The sequence below is a fragment of the Chlamydotis macqueenii genome, chromosome 4 (genome assembly GCF_036417535.1).
Source record: "Chlamydotis macqueenii isolate bChlMac1 chromosome 4, bChlMac1.mat, whole genome shotgun sequence".
Taxonomy (NCBI): Eukaryota; Metazoa; Chordata; class Aves; order Otidiformes; family Otididae; genus Chlamydotis; species Chlamydotis macqueenii.
In genome coordinates, this window is record NC_141559.1 from 26943688 (window position 1) to 26968190 (window position 24503).

The 24503-nt window shown below is 37.0% G+C and overlaps 1 protein-coding gene across 3 annotated transcripts in view; it reads right to left on the reverse strand.

The window, feature by feature from the left end:
• The window catches only part of GSTCD (glutathione S-transferase C-terminal domain containing), a 70975-nt gene that overhangs the window by 46139 nt on the left and 333 nt on the right, over nucleotides 1-24503 (reverse strand). For 2 of the 3 annotated variants that reach the window (XM_086746130.1, XM_086746131.1), the window contains exons 2-5: nucleotides 20123-20554; nucleotides 18010-18471; nucleotides 12384-12638; nucleotides 10436-10529 (exon numbers count right to left, since the gene is read on the reverse strand). In XM_086746130.1, the coding sequence (XP_086602256.1) occupies nucleotides 10436-10529; nucleotides 12384-12638; nucleotides 18010-18471; nucleotides 20123-20533 (1222 nt within the window). In that variant the 5' untranslated portion in view covers nucleotides 20534-20554. Of the gene's footprint in view, nucleotides 1-10435; nucleotides 10530-12383; nucleotides 12639-18009; nucleotides 18472-20122; nucleotides 20555-22469; nucleotides 22563-24503 lie in introns of all 3 variants that reach the window. The other variant, XM_086746129.1, reaches the window with a different exon arrangement.

A 24503-nucleotide genomic window follows, 5' to 3' on the forward strand; every position in this document is an offset into this window, starting at 1 on the left:
GTACCACAGCATCACTCCTAAGTACACCTTACTAACCATTAAAGGAGATAAATTTCTATATACTGTGGCTTCCCTAAAAATACCTCTGCTGATAATTGCGAGCCATGTTTAGAAGAAAATGTCTTTTCGGATCACATTAATCATCTGCCCTGGATTTCTGCTTGACATTGTTGCACACCAGAATTGCTAGAATAGATCATCAATCCTTCTTTCCTCAGTGGTAATCTTCCATAAAAATGACCTGCACCTCCACGCTATGGAGTACTTAGCAGAAACTTGTTCTCTAAACCTCCAGCGTAAGACATAAATAATGTAACTTTGGGGCTCTGCTATCTTGTGAACAAGGAACATAGAAATATAAAAGGGGCAAAGAAACAAGTAAACTCCAATACAGTTATATCAGGAGAAAAAAGACCAAATAGTTCAAATGAAACAAAGGCCAGAGTTAGCAGACTACTTAACATTCATTAAAGATTTCTGAGCGTGACACTGAAAATCAATTTAACAATCCTGTTAAAAAAAAAAAATCTGCTTGTCATCTATGAGTTAATGTTTTTGGTTTTTATGTCCTTCCATATGTGCGAGAACTTCAGAAAGAAAAGGGAAAAAACCCCACAGATCTAATGATCTGCCCCTTCTATCTAGGGCAGATCACATTCAAAGTCTATCCACACATAACCAGCTTGGGCCAGTGGCTGTCAAGTGCAGACACTTTGTAGAAGTTCACTCTGATTAATCAAGAACAGGCTTTAATTCAACTCTCAGAACTAAGACTACTGTGAATTTACAAAACCAAATCATTAAGAATTGCTTTCAGTTCCCAAATCATAAATCCCTAAAACATTTCAACTGGCAAATTGCAGCATTTAATTTTAATTCTTTAGATATGTTCAGTAAACAAACACAAACCACAACAGGACTAAAGAAAAAACTTCCTCTGAACTTCATATACTGTATTCTGTAAAACAAATCTCTCACAAGCCTAACAAACTCAAAATTAACAAGGACTTGTGAATCGTAAAACCATAGCTCTAGGGATTAAACTTCAACAAAAACCGAACTCCTGTTACAGGGGATATTAAATATGAAGGGCTGAGACTTCAGTAATTCTCTTAGCACTTAGACTTATTCTACAAAGCAAGGCATCAAAACGAAGGTGATCCTTTTCAGTGTAATTATCAGCCATACAGAAAGTCTGCCAATCGCCCTCACCATAATAATTCCTTACAGAACAGGCCAAGCATCAATGCGACTGTGTCCTAACTGGATCAAAATGCAGCTGTTAGAATTTGGTATTATTCTTTCTAGTACAACTTCAAATAAAGATACACTAGCAACTGCTGCCTTTTCTTTGCAGATTCTGAATATTTCAGAGGCTGTTAAGCATGTCATTCAGATTAAAATACCACTTAAAAAAAATGCAACAGACTTCAGGCAAACATAAATGTACTGAATTTGTATCCTTTGTAATGCAGATGTGTTGTTTTCCTGAGGCATACAGACCTTCTATGTTTTAAAAAAGTATTTGTTTCAGTAAAACATTGTACCTAAAAATAATTATTACATACTAATTTAACTCAGCGATATAATAGCTTTGTCTCCTGTCCCCAAACAGGCATCTTAAAAGGATAAAATAATGCATTCCCTTCCCTTGTTTAGTTTGGTAACCAAGACAATCACAAAAGAAAAACGGAGGGGAAAACAGTAATAATAGGAACAGTACATATTGCCATGGATGAGTTAGCTGGTTTGGTGGCAAGCATAATTTATTATTTTTAGTGACACATAAAGAATTTTTTTGTGTGTAAAAATTAGTAATTGCATTCAAACTCCCATCAAAATTGTCCTCAGGTCAACTATGCAATGCTGTAACTCAGAACAGTCAAAAGATCCAAAGAAGTCACATGAAAAATCTAAAATTTTGCAAGAATTCTATTTTCAAGATAAGCCACATAAAATAAAGAGTGAAATTGCAGTCATAAGCTTCTATTTTCTTACACTTATCACATCAAATATCAGTGTTGCCTTATTCAAGCCATGAGCATTTCCCTTTTTTTGTTACTTAAAATTATTTACTTCTCAAAGTATTTATTAGGAATATGAAGCAATCTGCCTCCATTGCCATCATAGGTTTTCCAGATCTTGAATTACAAAATACAATACATCTTAAATGTGGTTTAAATTTATTTAAATGTGTGCAGCAAAACTATAACTTTAAGGAGAGGTTAATGAGAAGCAGCTTCAGTTGCGTTTCCCTTGGATTGTTACCCATGTGGCTTGCAGGCAAAGAGCTGTCTGATATGGAAAAATCAGTTGAAGGATGAGTTCCTGCTTCAGGACGCTTGAGATACTGAAAAAGGCTACAAAACTATTTTTAAAAAAATCTTCAAAGTCTTTCCAAAAGTTCTGACGGGCTTGGAAGGGAAATAGAGAACGTTTAAGTGTTTCTTTTAACTCTTTTTGTTCTATAGAATAAATGACTTCCTGGATCTTATTTTAGAAACACTGTTGCTTTTAATATTTAAAGAAAAACACATAATTTGCATCTCTTTATTAGCAAAAATTCTAATAAATATCAGATTCCCTAAAACAGCTTTGATTTTTAAGCATCATGTATTTTCATCTCAGAAAGCATCTCTCAAATCTAAAATATTCCAAAGGTAATACCAATATAAAAAGCAGAACAAAATAAAATAACTGTAACCCATCTTCACAAAATAATCCTAAAAGCAACTTGGATACAACAATTTCAGTCAAATAACTCTGCATCTAATAAAGCATTTACGCCACAGTTATGTTAGTCAGTTCTGTTAGCAATTACAACCAATTTTAATATGGAGCCAAAGTCACAAACTTTTTAATTAGTTAAAAGATCACATCATTAAATGCTGTTTTCCTTCAATGTTGTAAAAAAAATGCAGCAACATCTAAGGCATCAGTAATCTCTAATCACATGAAGTCAGAGAATGGTTGATAGTCATTTGGTATAAGGATAAAACCCAAGAAACCAACATTATGTCCAAAATACAGGGCACTCAGTCGGCAGCCAGGCTTTTCAATGGTTGATGGATCAAACAAAGAATCTCATCATAGCTCATTGATGCCTCCTCTTTCCTTTCATTAATGCAAATTTTGTATATGATAAATAAAGTTTGAAAAATCTTCAAAACTTTCTTCTACCAAGTTAAGAAGTCTCTGTATCTTCCTTGTTGAGAGGCCACACTACATTAAAGTATCTTTCACTTAATATCAGTTCCGGAAGCTGAAGCTAGCACTGATCCTCCAGGACTGTTGTCTGGTATACCACTAAGACTGCCTAATCAAAACATCAGTTAATTCCACAGAACTGCAACACTATGTTCTGTGTTACTGTTATTGTTCTAAGCCTCTGTTATTTAAAGGTTCTTAAGACTTGAAAATGTTTCTAAACTAAAATTGTAAACATTGTCTTATTCTTCTTGGTCCATCTGATATGTTTAACACAAGCTCTTTTTAAAAATTGCTGTCCTTCATAACTTATTCTTTCACTTTAGAATATCTAATTTACAATTTAATCTCCACTCTGGAGAAATAAAATTATACTGTGACTTCAGTCAGGTATATTTTTAACATTATTATTATTCTATGAATCATTCTGCTTGATGCAAACAATTAGGAATTTAACTTACAGCCAGAATCAGACAGGAGACACGTACAGATTATCACACTGTCTACTCAGCATTAAAATCACAGAATCACAGAATAGTTTGGGTTGGAAGGGACCTTTAAAGACCATCTCATAGAATCCCCCCCCCCCCCCCCCCCGCAAGGAGCAGGGACATCTCCAACCAGATCAGGTTTCTCACAGCCCTGTCCAACCTGGCCTTGAAAGTTTCTAGGGATGGGGCATCCACCACCTCTCCAGGCCACCTGTGCCAGTGTTTCACCATCCTCATTGTAAAAAAAAAATCTTCCTTATGTCCAGTCTGACTCTACCTCCCTCTATTTTAAAACCATTACCCCTCGTCCTGTCACAACAGGCCCTACCAAAGAGTTTTTCCCTGTCTTTCCTGTAGGCCCCCTTCAGGTACTGGAAGGCTGCTATAAGGTCTCCCCAGAGCCCTCTCTTCACCAGGCTGAACAACCCCAACTCTCTCAGCCTGTCCTCATAGGGAAGGTGCTCCAGCCCTCTGATCATCTTCGTGGCCCTCCTCTGGACTCGCTCCAACTGGTCCATGTCCTTCTTATGTTGGGGGCTCCAGAACTGGACACAGTACTCCAGGTGGGGTCTCACCAAAATGCCACAAAGAGAACATGAGCGTTAGCTCTATGCAAGAATTGTGGAACACAAAGATCCTCCTTCTACAGGGAAGCAAGTTTCACTGCCTTGGGGTTTCAAGGATGTGCTTTTAAAGATTTAAAGAGCATAAGACATTGTGACAAAAAATTCCTCTGCAGATATATACCATCAAGAGCTTTTTTTTTTTAAAGTGAAACACAAAGATAGTGGAAATTTCCATCTTTCCATATTCTTAATTCATAAGCAGTTTATTTTAAAATAATTTTACAAAAATGTTCTATTCTTCATCTGACCACACATATTGTGATTTGACATATGAGATTCACTCATGATTTCTTATCATACTCAAATGATTTGAGATAATCAGTAATCAGAAATTATGTTCAAACAATTTCAGTTATGTTTTTACCAAATAAAACAGTATTCTAATTCCACAAATATAGCATTTCCTTTGGGGAAAAAATTGTCACCATTACCAAACACAAAGAAAGGTGGCACAGTAAGAAGAACTTCATTGTCATGCCGCTATTTTTTCTTGAAATCAGACAAGCTCTCTATTTCTAATGTGAAGATTCTGTACTTTACATGTGCATGAATAACTGAATACGGCACCTTTCGTAAGATTTATATTCATGTCTATATTAAAATGCTCCTATTTATAAAAACAGGCCTCTCAAAAAAAGAGAAAGCACTGAAGATCAAATTCTCAGCTGACATAAATTATTTAGGAAAAGAAGACAACACAAATGCAACCTTTTAAGTACTATATAGCTGTATTTCCTGAATTCTGTTTTTTTTTTCCCCCATAAAAACATTTATAGTATACTATGAATTATTCTGTAGCTTATAAATCAAGGTAACAAATCTCTTCTCAACAGCCAGTTAAGGGACAGCCTTATCCCTGAACAGTAGATGCTCAGCTTTCCAAATTTTGCCTCGATTTAAAAGCTACGTATTCTAAAAATCTAGCAACTTTCTCAAAAGTCTGAAGACTTGTGTAAAATGCAAACAAGGGGCAAGGTATCAAGCAGGGTATCGTTTTATTCAGGCTAACCTTTCTGTGACAGTTTTACATAGTCATTTCATTTGGCCACCAACTTGCTACTGATCACAAAGGAAGTACAAACCAAACAAACTTGATCAGAATCATTCTGTCTTCAGCTACGCGGGTACGCATCACCTTGCAATGGATTAACATCCTTTCTTATGCCTGTGTGCAGGGCACAGAAGATGTGAAAGGCCTTTTCTTTTTCTGTATAGGCTTTTTCAAATTCATACATGGAAAACTTTACCTCCTGAAATCAAACACTTGTCCCAATCAATTTCTTACTCGGACTAACAAAGCCTATAAAATGGTTGAAATGCTTCATTGAGAGTTGTGTTTATACACAATTCATTAATATACACTTGTTTAGGAAAATTTGGTCCTATGAACAGGAACAACTACAAAGTTAAAGGTTACGTGTCTTCCACTAATTGGTACGAGCAAGCTGCACTTGTAAAATGCATTCATTTATTTTCATCTAGTTTTATTTATTTGCCTACATTTTTTGAAGTAACTTCCTTCACCTCAAACTCTTAATAGATTCTGTAACTGCACCCTTTATCTCCTCCTCTGCCTGCACTCTTAATTTTTATTACAGCAATCTTTCCACATTCAACTGACAGCAAGTCATATTTTCGCTAAGGAGCTCTTTTCTGACCCACTACAACTCCTTGATTTAAGAAAAAAATACTTTTATGAGGAAGAGGGCATTACTCACAAGCCTACAGAATGTAGTTTACTCCCTGGTACGTTCATTCTGTGAGCAGTTTCACAATTCAGAAAGAATAACGTAAGTTTGTTCACAGCTAGCCACTGCCTTTGTAAGTAAATACAATCACATGTACACTCTGTCAGTCTAGCTGGTAATTTCAGAACGAGATACCACAAATAAAGCACTTTTCTTCTGTTAAGTACTTCCTTCTTAACAAGTATTTCAACTCATGAGAAAAGAAGTAAGGATTTGTGAGACTGTGGGTCAGTTATTTGTCATTCTTAAATTACGCAGTTGGCTAAAAAACTTAAATAAATAAAAAGCTGTTTCAAAGAAAAAAAAAAGATTCCTGTTAAAAAATATAACCTTTCTCCCTTTTTGTTTGTTTCACAGTGAACACAATGCTTGATGAAAAAAATGGCAGTACCACTTACATCCTCATATATTATCAAAATAATAAAGCAGTGACAAGGGTTATCACTCTCCACCCCCACATACACACACTTTCCCCCTCCCTTTAATGTGCTTTGGGTGAGCCTAAAGGAAGCACCTCTAATCATAACCAGTCAAACAGATCCTGATATCCACAATGCATTTGCAGCTAATAGGAAATTAACCTGAAGGCAAGGAATGGTTTCACACACACACAGGACCAGGAACACAAGCAAAGACTCCAGGGTTGACTGAAGTTCCAAAAAGGATAAAAAAGCCTTCTTACTGCTGCCCAATATGAACTGTGAAACCACGGAAAAGATGCCCCATTTCTTTGTTGATCACAAATCTAACCAAATAGAACTTCCTCTTTCCCGGACCTCACATTCAAACAGCAGCAGCACATGACTTCCATTCAGCATTTTTATTTCAGTAAGCCCCTCTACCCAAAATTTCAACCACCACTTTGTCAGGGGAAAAAAATGAAAACATTTTCTACGCTGACATACATCATGTGATTATTTCTCTGTTCTGCTGATGCAAGTATCTCATTTCTCTTAAGTCTCACATTGTGACCACCAACACCTTTATATTCTGACCTGTCACCCTCTTCTTTTCCTGTCTGTGCATATTTACAACCATATCTACCTTTGCTTCTATGCAACGCTCAACACAACCAAGCACTGAGCTTGGTTGGGAACTCTGGTTTGTGTCTACTGCTGATTTAAGTACTTATTGCAAATAAGTATTTCATTAAATATTTTAATGGAATACAAGTTTCCAGAGATGGCCGATGCCCCAAGTCTGTCGTGTTTAAGACGCATTTGGACAACGCCCTTAACAACATGCTTTAACTTTTGGTCAGCCCTGAAGTGGTCAGTTGGATTACATGACCATTTTAGGCCCCTTCCAGCTGAAATAGCCTATTCTATTCTATTTCATTGTGCTTCAGAAATATGACTAAGCAAATTAAACGTAAATCATGATGTGATAACCTTTAGTTTAGCAACAGTAGAAAATCCCTATCAAAACAACTGAATGAACCTAAATGTATAATGTAAATAATACATTAGAACTGCAATCATCAGTAATTCTTTTCTGCAGTAAATAGCTGTGACAGTAAGGTGGTCTAATTAGACTTACAGACTGAACAAATCAATCCCGGAACTTCCACATACATATAACACATTCTGAGTTATCTAAGCTGAGATAGAGCAAAGATAGTATATCATATATGCTAGTAAATTAAGACTAGCCAGTAAATTAAATTTACTGCGGATAAAAAACAAAGTGAGTTTTAACTGAAATATTCTCTTATTTTCTCTCAATTGCTATGAACATTAATAAGAGGAAATTTATTTACCAGTTATAGGGGAAATCAGTTTGAAAGCTTGAACTGCATTACTCAACCCAGTGAGATTGAGTGACTATTTTCTTAGCGTGGCAGGTAGGCTTTAGTAGTAAAATATTGAGAATTCAATTCATATAACAACAATTAGGCTGTACTACCAAAAGAATCAGGAAACAGAGAACACCACCACATAGAACAGCAGAAGTAAGCATGCAGATGTATCCAACTGAAAAGCAAAATCAATTCTCATATCAGGAAATTTCTTTTTGACCTGTATGACTGTTGCTGCTGTGGACTAAGAGTACAACCATTTGGAAGTTCCTTAAATCAGAAAATGGCATCAGCATCACTGTGATCTTGGAGGAGGGAGGTGAAATCTCTCTCTTCACACTTTATTGAGAGAGCAAATATTCCCAAAAATTGAACTGAAAAGTGATTTCAGATATTGATGTCATTAGTAACTATTTCAGCAAACTTGGTAAAAAGAGAGAGAAGTATGTATGCAGGCAGGAAACAGGAGAAGTTGATGCTTCTCCCAGTCAAACCAAGTCAAAAAGACTCTTTCTAGCACGAAATTTCCAAATACATGTACTGTGTGGTTTTGTATGTTATGCATAATTTTCAAAGTTTTCTTTCAAATATAAGAAAAGAGATATTTTGACAAAAGTATGAACTAAAAAACTTACAGCCAAAAACCTGAGCATTGGAAATAAGTAAAAATGCTTATTCATATCTGACTCAATACTGGAACTTCTCACAGAAATTCAAAACACATAATCCTCCCTGAGCATTTCAGTAGTCAGACTACAAACCTATTTTAACATAAGAACTATATTCAAAACATCTACATAAAGTCTGAAGAAGCGTGACGTAATGTTGACAGCTGCAAATCCAATTTTTGGGTTTTTCTTCCTTCCATGCTACAGGAAACAAAGGATCAATAATTAAAGCTAGGTGTGCAACTTCTCAGTATAGAGTTATCTCAGGACAAAACCAGGCAAAAATATTTCATGTTAGAAGGACGGATACTTCATATAAAACTATAAATCTACTCAAGGTACACATGAGTGTTTTGTTATGGTTTTGTGAACAACACACAGATCCAAAACAGAGGAAACCAAATTTGATCTTATTTTTATAGCCTGTATATTGTAGATGGGAATATAGAATCATAGAATGGTTAGGGCTGGAAGGGACCTTCAAAGGTCATCTAGTCCAACCCCCCTGCAAGGAGCAGGGACATCTCCAACCAGATCAGGTTTTTCAGAGCCTCATCCAACCTGGCCTTGAATGCTTCCAGGGATGGGGCATTCACCACCTCTCTGGGCAACCTGTTCCAGTGTTCTACAACCCTCAGTGTAAAAAAAAAAAATTCCTAATATCTAATCTAAATCTAGCTCCCTCTATTTTAAAACCGTTACCCCTCGTCCTATCGCAACAGGCCCTACTGAACAGCCTCTCCCCATCTTTCCTGTAGGGCCCCTTGAGACACTGGAAGACCACTATAAGGTCTCCAGAGAGCCTCCTCTTCTCCAGGCTGAACAGCCACAACTCTCCCAGCCTGTCCTCATAGCAAAGGTGCTCCAGCCCTCTGATCATCTTCATGGGCCTCCTCTGGACTCCCTCCAACTGGTCCAAGTCCTTCTTATGTTGGGGGCTCCAGAACTGGACACAGTACTCCAGGTGGGGTCTCACCAGAGCAGAGTATTCACACACTTAGATATTTAAATTTAAACAACAACAACAAAAAAGTGATTCCCAACACATTCTGTGAGGAATTTCACATATTGGTCATCGAAGAGCATCTATATGTTGCCTGTATATTTCTGTATTCTTTAAATCACTTATATGCCAGTGAGGCTAGACTAACTCAAGTATCTAAATTACCTTACTTACACAAAAGAATACAGATCTTTTTCTTCCCTGTGGAAAGGAGTTACCACCCACTAACTTCTTATTGTCTTGCTGTATGTATAAGATCATTTAGAGGGAACTCTACTGTCTGGTGGAAGAGGTATTCAATATTCACAACACTGATGAAAAAAACAAACATTGTGATAAACAAGTTTTTTCTCTGTAGAACTATAGCCACCAGGCAACAGACTGCCCTACAATCCAGCAAAGCAAACAGCTCTACAGGGCAGGGAACACTGCCACAAAAGGGAAGAGTTACTTATATGTAGCTACCAAACTTTGCTAGTGAATATAATATTCACCAGAATATTATAATAAATAAATCAGCTGCTGCTGCTGTGGGAGACACAGTCCACGTACAATATTTACGCCGATTACATTAATACCACATAGTCAGAATTTACTATTCTAGATATAAATAAAAGTTCAGAAAAGTGTGAAACAGTATGAAAAAATATGGTTCAGGAATCAAGATCAGGCTTTTATTCTCAGTTTGATCATTAGCTGTTGATGACCTGAGGGAAGTCATATCACCATGTGTCCCAAACAGGCTGAATTTTAAAACAGATTTAAAATTGCTTACATGTTTTACAGAGCTCTGAGATACACTGAAAAGTGACGTATTTTTCTACGAAACAGTTAAGTAGCTTCACCAGAAGGCAGCACTGCTAAATACAGACATACATAAATAAAAACCCTTACCTTCTCCAGGACAGACTGCAGATGGTAGTTTGGTCCAGTCTAGGGTCCAGTTGTGGCACGGATGAGGAGAAAACTTTGCTTCAATACCATTTTCCTATGTGAAAGGCAGGGGAGAAAATTAAGACACTGATCCTTTACCCACTGAAGTTGGTAGCAAAATTCCCACTAAATCTAATGGCATCAGATCAAACTGTAAAACCCTTTCAGTCTAACTGAAACTAAAAGGGCAGCTGACTCTACATTGTATGAGATTCAAAGTACGTATTTCTCTCATTTTCACAAGAAAGTCTTGTTAATTTTCTTCAGGAAATGCTTTCAGCCTCTATGCAAGAAATATTGAGAGTTATGGAACACGATGAAGAGTTTTCTTCAACAAAACTCATTAGGGTTCCCGGATGTTCAAAGCTCTAATGAAACAGCAAAAATACAACAGAAATTACAGAAAAATGAAGCCAAACTTAAAAGAAACAAGTTTTGTAATCTTTTATACAAATATCTTTAAAAGAGGAATACAATATTGCAATTCAAATAAAAAGTTACTTTGATTATGCAGAATTATTGATAAGCCTACCAGAAGTCCTATCTTTGTTCAATTCCTGAATTGATCAAATATCATAACAGAACAAGAGTATAATCACTTCTTATTGTGGTTTTGTTTAGTGAGGGGGGGCCTAAGGTGGTAGCTTCTGCAGGAAACTGCTAGAAGTTGCTCCCCTTTGTTCAGCAGACTCGGCCGGGCCTAGGGCGGACCTCCTGCTGGCCAAGGCCAAGCCGATTGGTAGGAGAATGTTCCGTGATAACACCTCTGCGATAACGTATTTAAGAAGGGAAAAAACAGAAAAAAAAAAAGAGAAGACAAGATGTGAAGAAGCCGAGAAGGGGCAGAGGCACAGAGGGGGAGGCGCAGGCCTCATGGGCCTTGCAGGCCTCACTCTCTGACCTCCCGCCAGGCAGCCGACTGGGCCCGACTCGGCCCGGCCTGGCTGCAAGAACTGGAGAGGAGATGAGCTGGATGATGTGAAGAGATCCTGAGAGGCATCTGCCAGCCTGTTGTGAAGAATTTTTCTTGTGAGAGGAACAGCTGCAGACGCCAAGGTCAGTTCAGAAGGACGGGGAGGAGTAATGCGGCTCCTGGCCAAGATTCCCCTGCAGCCTGTGGTGATGACCATGGTGGAGCAGGTGGTCCCCCTGCAGCACATGGAGGTCCACGGAGGAGCAGAGGTCCACTTGGAGCCCGTGAAGGACCCCACATCAGGGGAGGTGGATGCCTGAAGGCGGCTGTGGCCCGTGGAGGGCCTGCTGGGGCAGCTGTTCTGGAGAGACTGCACCCCATGGAAGAGATGACCCATGCCGGAGCAGTTTCACACAGGACTGTGGCATATGGGTGGGACCCCACAACAGAGCAGGAAAGGAATGTGAGGAGTTCTTCCTCCAACCATGAAGCAGCGGCGCAAAACAACACGTGATGAACTGACTGCAACCTCCATTCCCTCTTCCCCCCCTGTGCCGCTCTGGGTGGGGGAAGGTGGTAGAGATAATGCTAAGCTTGGGAAGAGGGAGGGGTGGAGGGAGGTTATCTTGTTCCCTGTCTCATTATCCTGCTAGTTTTAGTAATAGATGAATAGTTTTTCCCAAGTTTAGTCTGTTTTGCCCATAACGGTAACTTTAAGGATTTTCTTCCCGTCCTTATCTCAAACCTTGAGCCATTTTTCTTATATTATCTCTCCCTATTCTCTTGGATGGTGGGTGGAAGTGAGAGATTGTGTAGTCTGGCCCCGATCGGGGCTGAACACTTCTAAATTGATGTATATCAGACAGAAGACAGGCAAAATGTATTAAAGTGTTCAAGGCTGTCAGACTTTGCTTCTGCAGTCCTCATAAATCTCATATATTCTAAATCAAGCAGAATATTACTATTAAAAATAACTAATTAAAAAGCTTAAATTACCATTAACTTTGTCATAGTTGGCCTTGGACCACCTATAAAATGACTGTCTTCTTTGTCCTCTTCTAACTCATCAGGAACTGAAGAGACGTCTTGTAGCTCTTCCTCTGGAGCAGACATCAATTCTGGAAGCTGGAGAAGCTCCATATTGCATTTGCCAGCAGCTTTCTTTACTCCAGGTACTTCCTGAACTCTTTGATACCAACTGGATATCAGAGGCAAATTTACCAGATTTTTGCCTTGTTCTTTGATGGAAACCTAGAAAAATAAAATGGAAAGGTTACTTGCTATCGTAAATGTCTTCCTACAAGCCACAAGAAGGCAAGAACTACAGAAGTGAGCTCAGCTCTGTGTCGAGCTCGTAGCGTGATGCTAACACAAAAAGCTAGCTAGTTAACAGCTCAGGCCTGCAGGTGGAATTGCCAGTTGGCCATTTAGACTTTATCTTCAATTCCATTTGCTTGATAGGATGAAAATGTTTACATGACCAATTTTAATCCTAATTTAATCAGTTACAGTAAAACACAACATAAATAATATTCTTCATTATCTGCCATTTCCTAACAAATGAATAATTCATTTTGGTTGGTAAAAAAAAAAAAAAAAGCAGCAAAATAAAGAAGCAAATGAACCCAATTTGCAATGAATACTGGACTCTAAGCAAGACATTATGGTACCTGAATGCTCTTCCTTCCCACATGCACGCTGCAGCCTTTAAAAGCTCATCCACTGACAGCTGTTTTGCCAGCAGCTGTAAGCCTGAAATACCTTGGACTATGTGGTAACAGCAAAACAGGCACAGGCATACCTTGTCCCTGGTCTTTACTGAAGTCTTTGCACTACAGCTGTGACTTTCGTTTTATACTAGCACTGAATCCAAAACTTTTTTTTAAAAATCATATATTTACTAAAACTTTTTTCCATCTTAACTTCTTATTTTTATACAAAAATGGTAACCAGTAAACTTATTTTCTGAATTAAATATATACGATAGTAAGATGAAGCAGCCTTCAATAGAAATTAGAATTTTAAGGGTAAAAAAAAAAAAATCTTAAGTAAGAATACAATGCACCTATTAAAAAAAAAGATAACCAAATCACATTTTCACATGAAAATCAGCTAATCTTAAAACGGATGCACTTAGTGAACTAAAGTAATTACTAAAGTAATTTTTGTTCAGGGTCCCCAAATGTTTTAGAACACTGAAGATCATCCTCTTTACCGGAGGGGTTGTGAAGTCTCAATCCTTAGAGACACTCAAAACCTGACTGAACACAATCCTGGGCAACCGGCTCTACTTGACCCTGCTCTGACCAGGGGGGATTAGATAAGATGATCTCCAGAGGTGCCCTCCAACCTCAACTATTCTGTGATAGTGTGCCTGCTTTAAGCAGAAAATTAAAAATCATAATTACAGGAAAAGGCAGAAAAGGCCATGCAAAAACAGTGCTCCTCCACATACCTGCCCTCAGTGTGGAAATAAGGATTGGTAAAGAACTCTTAAAATTACTCAAAATTTCAAGCAGCTTTCTTGCATGCTGTGTTTATAATGTTCTTAGAGTAACCACAAGTAATTAGTAACAGCTAAAGGAGCAAAGGAGGATGAACTGTGTAATTTTAGTATCTAATTCAATATGCTAATAGTAACACAGGCAGAAATAAATTAATTCAGTTTAGGAAGAAATATTTTGGAAAGCAATTCTAAGAGGCACTGTTACACTTGATAACAAGAGTTCTAAACTATATTTTAAGAAGTGAATAGTGGTTTCTCCCAGATGCAGGATGAGCTCTTGTTATTCTTCTATTAATTTTAAACAGTTACAACTAATGGAAAGCATAACAAAGCTAACCTCAGAAAGATAACAGAAATGGAATGAGGTAATGAAAAACAACTCCTCAGCTTCATTATCTTACTTTTAGTAATTACAATTACAATCAGCTAGTCAGTCTCCTCATATTTATTGTATGATACTTTCCAGACACATACCCATTGAGGACTTTATTATTATTCACAACCTAAAGCAAAGTGGAAGTGCAACTATAACAATTTTTTTTAAAACACAATTCAGGAAGTCTAGTTATATAAGTGATAAATAACATTTTAATACAGAATTAAACTCTGGCACTTCTATCAACAAGCGCAGTTTCAACCCACTGCCTGCAAGAAGCTTTCAGATGCAAGTTATTAAATTTGCATGATAACTGCAGGAATCAAGGTATAATTGCTTGGAAAACTGATCATTCACCAGAGAACAGAAATAAAGCAACATTATCCCAGAGCTCTTGTAATTTAGGTAAAAATGAAACCGAAAGACAGTGTTTTAGGACAAGCCTTGGTGCAAGCCAACAAAAATGTATTATACAATATATAGTTCATAAGCTGCAGACCACCACAGCTCAAGGGTCATATACGAAAAACAAATAAATACAGCATTCTTAGCTGCTCACAGTACAACTTCAGAACAATTTCAATTGTATTGCTGAAATCAATTAAGCATCTGATCCAAAAATCTTCTCATGCCTAGCACCTGTAAATCAAATATTACAGTAAAAAGTTATAGTCTTCTTAAGTACAAAGGTACTGGAAAAACAAAGACTGAAATACATTAAAGTTTTTAAAATAGTAGGAAAGTATTTTCTCTTACTATTTTTGTTTAGTATCATCCATACAGAAGTTGCTGTTAATCCCCAGTTATGTGATTTGTAAAAAAAAAGAAAGCACAGATGAATTAATAACCATTTCTGTAAAATAACTCATCATCTTAATTCAAAGGTAGCCATATCGATCTATTTCTGTACTCCATATTGCTGTCATCATACAGAAACCCACTGAAGATTATCTTCGTTAAAGGAGTTACAAATTGGACATTTGTCACATATTAATATTTGGTAGTAATTATGCTGATTTTAGGGATTGTTTCTCTGAATCTGACTGACAGCATCTTCTCCAGGAATACCATTTGTTTTCAAACACCATAAGGCAAATTTGGCAAAACAACTTGCAAAATCAAAATGCAAACACCAGCTTCACTTGGAGCTCTCCCGGCAACAGACACCAACTTAGCTATCAATCTCATAGAGTAACTGCAGGAATACTGGTAGTAGGCAACCTCACTGTATCCTTTTATTGTCATGGGAAATAAAGACACAGTTGTCGTTTCCTTACTTCTTTTCTGTGTATAGATCCTCATAAAAGTACACAGATTGTGCTGAGCAAGACTCTCACACAGTCTCGCCACTGAAGTTTTTCCCACTGTAAAACTGGTTTTGAAGCTGAGCTCAAGTCACTCACGCTGCTAAGCCACATTAAACCTCCAGAGGTGAAAAGAGGGTAGAGGGAGAAAAGGGGGAGTGGGGCAGTAAAAATTAAGTAAACAAAAATCAAATTGCACGGCTTTATCAGGCTCAAAACATATTTTGATGTATTTTCCTAATCCAGACGTTAAGATGTTTGTACAACAAAATTGGCAAGACACCAGCACTTACTAGGTAAGTGCTATGAAAAAAACCACCACCACCAACACACATACATGGAATCGCCTTTTCAGATGCAGATGAATTTGGTACAAAGTGAGAGATCCACCACAAAAGGTTCAATGTGACTAAGGCTCTCCCTACAAGGAGGATGAGATCAGCTTTTAACAGATCACTGATCTATAAGGTACAGAGATATGAATATTTTACTGATTCAAATTACAGTCAAGTTGACGCAACCAGTAGCCTGGTAAACTGCATCCCGGCTAGGGATGGCAGGAACTTCTAAAACCAGCTTTGCCACTTGCAACAGTGTTTCTATAATGACATTCTATGTTAGGGAGCAAGGATTTATTCCCCTTTAGAAATTCTTTGAAGGTTTCAAATTCCTCCATGTTCAGACTGGGAGACCTTTTGAGATCCATAAACTCATAATAAGACGTGAAATAGTCCTTGAGAATGAAGGGAAGGAATGAAATTTTGCATATACCCAGTATATACAGTGTCCATATTACTTTGCTACACTGTTTTACTTCACTGTGTTGCAAAAACCTCTTTATGTGAAGGAAACAGACAAGGATGAAGACAACTGAAAACTGTCCACTGGTGTTTGTCCAGTACTGGGAACGTGCTAGGTTAACTGCAAAGAAGAGATATAAAGGCATCTTTGAATAGACCACATTCTTGGCATTTCCAAAATACTTACACAATCTGACAGGTAAAAACAAAATTGTAGACTTTCTACTAGTATGTTATTGGACCATACAGGTAATACAAGATTCTACTCGGAAAAAAAAAAATAATTAAGCAGGTCATCTCATAGGACTGCAAACAGAATTGTAACTTTTCAGTTATAAACTTCATTACAAGAGCTTCTAGCAACATCAAGGAACTTCTCCTTTCACTGCAGTAAACAAAGGGCCTTCCACAAGCTGTGGAAAACAGTTTAGTAGCAACAATACTATGAATGACTAAACTACAGATTATAGAAGTTTCAGGGGCTGAAGCACATCCCAAAGCAGGTGGCACCCTAGACACAACACCTCCTTTCTGAGTAGGGTCACAGTGACGAAACCTTGCTTGAAGAAGAATACAGACTAAGTTCTGTAAAAACAAAACTGCACAGAAGAATAAAGGGTTCACTGATATGTAGGTATTACGCTGTCCTAGGCACCCATCTTTATCTACAGATGCACAATGAAACTGGCTTATTTTGTGGAAGGGCTTGATAAAAAGCATGCATGTGAGAGATACTAAAGCTGGGCTGGCTACAGTGTAATGTTTCCTCCCACAGAAGTCACTTCTAGGAACTAGAAGAAAACAACAGCAGAGATCAAGAATAATTAACCTATTATGAGGCAAAATAAGAAAATCATAAGTCACAGCACATTTTAAAAAGAAGTATTTGTAGACACATAAAAAATTCTCAACAGAATCTCAAGAAATTACACACCAACAGCATAAACAAATGAGCTTTTGGAAGTCTTCTACTCGTCAATAACCAAGTACCTCTTCAGCTTTAGTATGTGTAAGGAAAGTCAAGGATTTACACCTCTAAAAAGCCACTATAGTCCCTGAATCTCTCTCCATTCTCTGCCTCCCTAAAAGGCATTCTTACTTTCCTAGAAGATACTTCTTGTCTTTTAGGCGTATCTGTCCATGTCAAGATAAAGTCATATAAAGTTTCAAGTCTTTACTGAAAATAATTCTGATTCAGATAATATCCACATAGTAAAAGTACAACAAACTAGGTAGGAATTAATTTTGCCTTGTCCCTCAGTACACAGTAACCAAAATTAAAGTAGGTTCATGCTTATCTATTTTCTATGCATATTAGAATGTACATTAAGTGTCCATTTTGATTATTCTTATGGATGAATTTTCTGGGCAACAAAGTGCCAAAACTTTTCAACATAGTATTTTAACAGCTAATGGTGTTTACTAAATACTGATACACTGTGTATTTAAAAGTAATTTTGATGATCTCACAAACCCCTGTTCTTGTTTGTACAAAACCAAAGACAAGTCTTCTGTTCCAGGTTAAATTCACATTGCAAGCACCACAATATACTCTAAATCAAGACATTTTACAACTTCACAGTTCTTAAAAAAAAATACATACACAACTTAATAATTGCAGAACATGTCATCTTACCAAGAACTGATGGATGCACGGCAAAAGCACTATATCTGCCAAGGTAAAATAAAGCCCTTCTGCAAAAACATGGTCCAAAAGAGGAAGGTCAGAGGTTTTTGTTCTCCTGATGTGAGGAGCCTCCCTGTTGACTGCATCTGATACTTCCTGGACAAGTAGCTTGGAGAAAGCTATGCTCAGTTCCAAACTTGGGAGTGGATGTTCATGCAATTCCACTGTTTTTCCTTCCTCTGTTGCTTTTTTACCAAGTACAGGCACTGCAGCCTTGGCGCCTGCCTTCTGTTGTTGAAGTTTTTGCCTTCGAATTTTGTCATCATTATGCACTCGGACAGGTTCCCCAAGCTTCCTTTCAAGCTGCAAAATGTCAGGAGGAATAGTCTGACAGTGCTCAGGAGATGCTGTCAAAAATCCTTCAACAGCCAAAGGTATGCTGATCTCACAAAGTCTGGTCCACTGGCTAACCTGTCAGACGAACGTATGTAATTAATGTCTTTACAGAAAGAGAAACAAAATCCAGGGTACCTTTTTGTACACTTAAAGCAAAGAAACTTCAGCCAAAGGTGGTAACTCCAGGTTTTAATACTTTCTTTGATAATCTTAGAAGCTCAGATATTTTGTATCACTTTTGCAATAGCAGAATTAGGAATCTAAATCTTATATATAAAAGAATGCACAGTTATCTAGTACAGCATGTTTTTCCTTATTATTGGCATGAGATTATTGCTTCATGAGAAGCAAAGCTGTCATCAATTTATATGTCATCTCTACCAAGTGCTGGTAATAAAACCAGAAGACTACACCAAACAGATTTTGAGCACACTTATTTTACAGAAATGCATTTATTATTAGTGGTGTTTTTAGCATGGAACATCAAAAAACTTTAGTCTGACTGAACAACATCTTAAAAAAATTACTTTTTTTCATGTTCTTATCTTTGTCTCTTTTTCTTATTATCCATACTTATAGGTTTTAAAACTTTTAAACTCTTGTCTTTTCTTATTCAGTTTACTCACTTTGCAGCCATATGAAACGTGGAGTCAAGTTTTCCAGCAGTTCCAAAAAGAGATTAGAACCAGAAGTTTTGGAGGATGTCAGTGACAATTTCTTTATTCTAGTGCTAGATGGACTAACACAAGGATATGCTTCCCCAGATCTGCTCCTCACCAGCAGGGATGAACTGAGCTGGAGGCACAGTAATCAACAGCAACTATGAATGTAGTGATCACTAAATAGTGGAGTTCAGCCTCCTGAGAGGAGTAAGGCAAGTCTAGATAGATGAACTGCCAAATGAGTAAACCGCTATGTTTACTCATAAAGGGGCTGAAATGTCAACTCAAAGCGTAGTAGTGGTTAACAGTTCACCCTCTACCTGAAGGTCAGTTATAGTAGTGGAGCTCTTTAGGGGTCTATGCTGAGGCCTATCCCATTTAATTATCTTTACCAATGACCTAGAGGGGCAGATGGAATACACTGACATCAAAGACGACACTGAGCTGAGCAGTCAATAAACTCCAAGAAATGGCTGCCATTCACAGGGGCCTACACAGGCTAGAGAACGGGCTGAGAGCAACCTCATGAAACTCAGCAAAACATCTCACACCTAGGATGGACTAAACCCCGCAAATGGTACAGGCTAGGGACTGACTACCTGGCTAGGTAGCAGCTCTGCTGAAAAGACTCTGAACACCCTGGTGGGCATAAGCTAAGCATAAGCCAGCAGTGTGCCTTGGCAGTGATGAAGGCCAACTGTTTACAGTGCTCTTGAAATCAAAATTAACAATAAGTTAGGTTTCTCTTAGTTTACTTCAAAATGGAAGAGCTGTACTTCATAACTCATTGAAAGCATATTGCTAGACATGTAACAAAGATCTGACCCATTTTTTTGAATCTTAAAGTTCTTTTAAAGCTAAAAAGTAGTATATTTTAAAAGAATTATTTTTCAACTTCATGCCAAAATACAGATACTTCTTCATTGAGGGAATTTCATTTTCCAAGCAAATTAAGTTTCCCACTTAAAGAACTTAGCTTACATCAATGTTAAGAGTCTGCTTCAGAGTATTTAATTATTATAAAAAACCCTATTAATATATGTAAGAGAAAGAAATGCACTCACTTCTGCACAAGCTTTTAAGCAGGTCTTCTTAAAGCCTAAGAGTTCCAAAACATCCTTTTTAGATGGATCTGCCTCGTAAGTCTTCTGTATTATATGCCTTAAGACAACAGAAAGCCCAGCTCTGCAGAACTTGCCATCTTTCACGACAACAGCAGGTAAACAGCAGCTCTGCACAACCAATGGAAGCTGACATCTGGAGATTAAATGAACTTCAAGATCACCAAGGAGGTTTTTTGTCACAAACTGATCATCCACATTTTCACCAGTCGGCACTAAGAAAATTTTGAATAATTTGCAGTCACAGTAGGATAGCAAAAACAGAGAAATAGATGTATGAAGAGGAAAGATACTATCTCTGTACTGACGAGAAAAACCCAAATATAAATGTTCTTCAGCGACACTATCTTTCATCTTCTTCCTGAGCTGAAGTTCCTGAAACAGAAATCAGAACACAACATTCATAAAGAATATAGAATTTAGAACAAAAATAGAGTTTGAAACAGTGGTCCTTCCACTATCTACTAAAACTGATTTTAACATAAAACACTATTAAAGACATCCTGCCTGAATAAGTGCACTACAGGCCCTTCTTGAGAGAAAAGAATGGTTTCACATATACACTGTCTCTTCACATACAAATCTTTGATAGGGACATGATCTGTGTAGTTGGGTTTTTTTTTTACATTTTAGCATATTTATGACATTAAACAAAACATAGAAAATGAAAATAAAATATTTCCTTTTACATTTCTTAGCGTGTTTACATTTTATAGCACGGCTTTTTTGTTTTAAAACATGTTGTTTTAAATGTTGTTTCCCACAACATTAACCATATATTATTGAAAAAAACAAGTTCCTGAGTACATATCTACAACAGTCAGTTTCCTAATGTACACATTTGTATTTCTGTAACTGTTCGAAGTCATATATCTAGGGTATTCAAGGCATGGGAATTAATATTGGTTTCTATTTTAAAAATTAATCTAGAGCCTGGCGAGATACTAACTGAAGGTCAAGAGGACATATAAGAAAAAGAAAAAATCAAGCATGCTACATGAACACCTCAAACAGTTAAATACAACAGCAACATATCTGAAATTAATGTCTTCTCATTATATTAAAAACTTAAATTCATTTTCCTTACACTTGGCTTAAAACGACATTTTTCCTATTAAACCATTCCATACCAGTTTAATATAAAACAATAACGCAATAATTTTTCTGCTCCATCACTCAACAAAATCACCCATTAACTTATAAATTACAATTCGTATTGAAACGCTTTAGACACTAGATGGCACTCTTAAAACAATCATTACAGAAGAAAGCTTTACTATAGTGTTGCTAAGAAAGGCCAGTATGTTTTTTTTATATACATGTATATATACAAAACACAACTGACACTGGAGCAGCATCAGTCCTGCAAATAATGGTCTAAATTAATAGTCTCTGTACAGTTACATGAATATGACAATTATTTTAAAAGCAAAAAATGTTTTAATTTGTTACATCTAGATTATTGGTGTTTTTTTTCATGTAGATGTGTATATCAAATTTACTACTTTATATCTTCTATCACTGGGCCAAATCAACTATCCAAAAAGAGGCAGTGGAAAAACAAAATCAAGTCCTTCTGCCATTAAGTAAAGATGATAATAATGATTGTTATAGTGAAGTATTTTTAAACCATTACATTACATGACTGTCTCAGAATGACAGTGGCTCAACATAATAGTACTGTTGCTTTTCTTTAATTAATACACCTGTCACACAAAGAATAGTACAATACATAATGAAATATCTACTTTCCTAAAAGCTATTTTATTTGGATAAATCTTGACAGCATATAAATTGAGACAGATTCAATACTGTAGGTACAGCTCTGTGGAAGAAACTATATAGTGAAGGTACTGTTGAGGACATTATTCAAGAAGAGTGAGTCTTACGTGCTAAATCCATAGTTACCAGCATTTAAACTCATATCCTCAACTACAGTATTTCTTTCAATATTAAATAGTACCCTCATATGCATTTGGGTTGGTTTTATTTTCCATGGGAACCCGCAGAGCATACAACCCCATCTTTGCCTGGCCTCTCTAGCCACTCAGACACACATCCAACTTATAAATCACTTCACCTCTGAATTTTTTCTTCTGGTTGACCTTACTGGACATAAACAGCTTTTTTGGTCATTATCATGCTGTACAGAACTGGTAAATATTTTGGTAAATTCTGAAGAGGTTTCTATTTCCAAAGTATATTATTGTGTAGTTTCCATCTGTTAATCATCTCTTCTTACAAATTATTTCAAATCCATCACTCAGGATTGCACAAGTACAACATGAACCTTTTCAGATGCAGGTACTGTCAACAGGTACACTGGCCCTTGCCCATTTTCATCCAGAGAAGCAGCTCTGAAACACTGTTTTCCTGCAGAAGACTAAAAATAAAAAATAAATACTTGAAAGACACCCAAATAGAGGTACTACGTAATTAGGCTATTGATTAAAATTACAAAAATGTCTTGCTATGAAAACTGGCAGACGAAAGGGTGAATACTGTCAACGCGAATTCTCCTCCAATCTGTTGATCAAAATTACTTCTACCCAGTAGCAATGAGCAATAGATAGCAGCCGTCAGTCAGTCCCACAGATAGTAATTGATTGGAAATAATGACTTGTTGGTTATTAGTCTGCTCTGTATTCACCCCAGTAAATGCCGCAGCTGACACCATCCTATTAATCCACCTGTCTCCTTGAAGTTTGCAATTTGTCTTGAAATTTGCCTGGTCAGGTTCAACTACTCTTATCCTCAGGTATACAGCTATCACGTACAGAAGTCACACAAATCAGACAAAACAATACTAGGATCTTGCTGAAGCAGGATAAGCAGATGTTGTCCAGAGCTACCCACTCCATCCTCTGGGAATATGCATGTAGTCCACTTAATTTAGTCCACAGTATCTTAACTTAAAGTCACTTCCCTCAAGCATTTTAGGTAAGGCTCTGTGTTTTGCACTGAAGCAAAGGTACACTCAGGAAAGATCTGTTCTTCTAAAAGCCTTGAAGAGAGAACTTCTGGGAGACAGCTAGGCCAGACAGCTTGAGGGTGGTTATTAACTCCTTCAAAACTCAGAGAAAATTCTGTGAACATACACAGTAATTTACCACTACTCAGCTGCAACATGGTGAACTATACCAGAGGGACTGAATTGTTTTTCTGAACCTAAATGAATTTCTACAAAGACAGAAAAAACACAGAAACAGTGACATTCATTCTACTTCCACAGCAGCACTGTGCTCATGCTGTAAAATCAGAACATTTTGCAGAAATGATAGAGAAAAAATCATTTTGGAGAGGGGAGGAAGGAAAGGAAGTTCAGCTGCCCAAACAAAAGTAGCTATATTAACCCCGAAATAAAAACAGAGTTTTCATTGCGTATTGATAAGAATCTCAGAGTTCATAATGAAGTTGCAGTATCTGCTGTTGAATTTCCTGATATATAAAAAAGGCATTTCTACATTTTCTTCTAGTTGGACAGGCAGTTGTTTTTAAAAGTTTCTAAAGGCTAGATTCTCCTTTAGCTTTTGTGCACACAATGAAGTAGCACTTATCCCAAAAAGCAAAAAAAAGTAAATATCACTCATTCATAAAACATTCATTAGCTACTTGGATTTTTTTTTTAAGTACTCATAAAATAAAATTCAGAAAGGGATTCTCATATCAAGGAGAGGGAGGAGCAGAAGGGTTAAGCTAAGGCACCTATTTCAGTTAATTAGACTCTCCCCACATAGGAGGAGTAAGGAAAATCCAAAGATGAAAATGATGGTCAATATTATGAGCATTTTCTTTTTAAGGAATCACATAAACAGTGACAGTATCAATACAGCAACAATTAATCATTCTAGATAGCAATTCTGAACAAACAAACTGTAAATTGCTAATTTCTGAAAAAGGTGCAAGCAAGTAATATCTTACACTTAACAGCAGAACAAACTCCAGAGGAGGAGGTAACTCCATCTCTCATCACAAAAAACACAAATGTCTCATTTCTTTGGTTTTCACACTGCACCTTTCACAAGATCATAGAATCATAGAACGGTTAGGTCTTAAATCTGAGACAAGTACTCACATAAACAAATTCTTTCCAGACCCTGACAAACCAATCTGTCATTTCATCATTTATATGACAGCGATTCATTTTGGTTCATACAGGCAATCAGGTCTCTCTCAACTTAAGGCTCTGATCCTGCCAAGTACTCATGATACCTGACCTGAAAGTGTCTTTGCAATATACTGTCCCCCTATTGTCAAATATAGTCCTAAACTCTTCTCATATAGTATACTACTAGTATTGTTCCTACCAAAGTCCCGTTTTCTT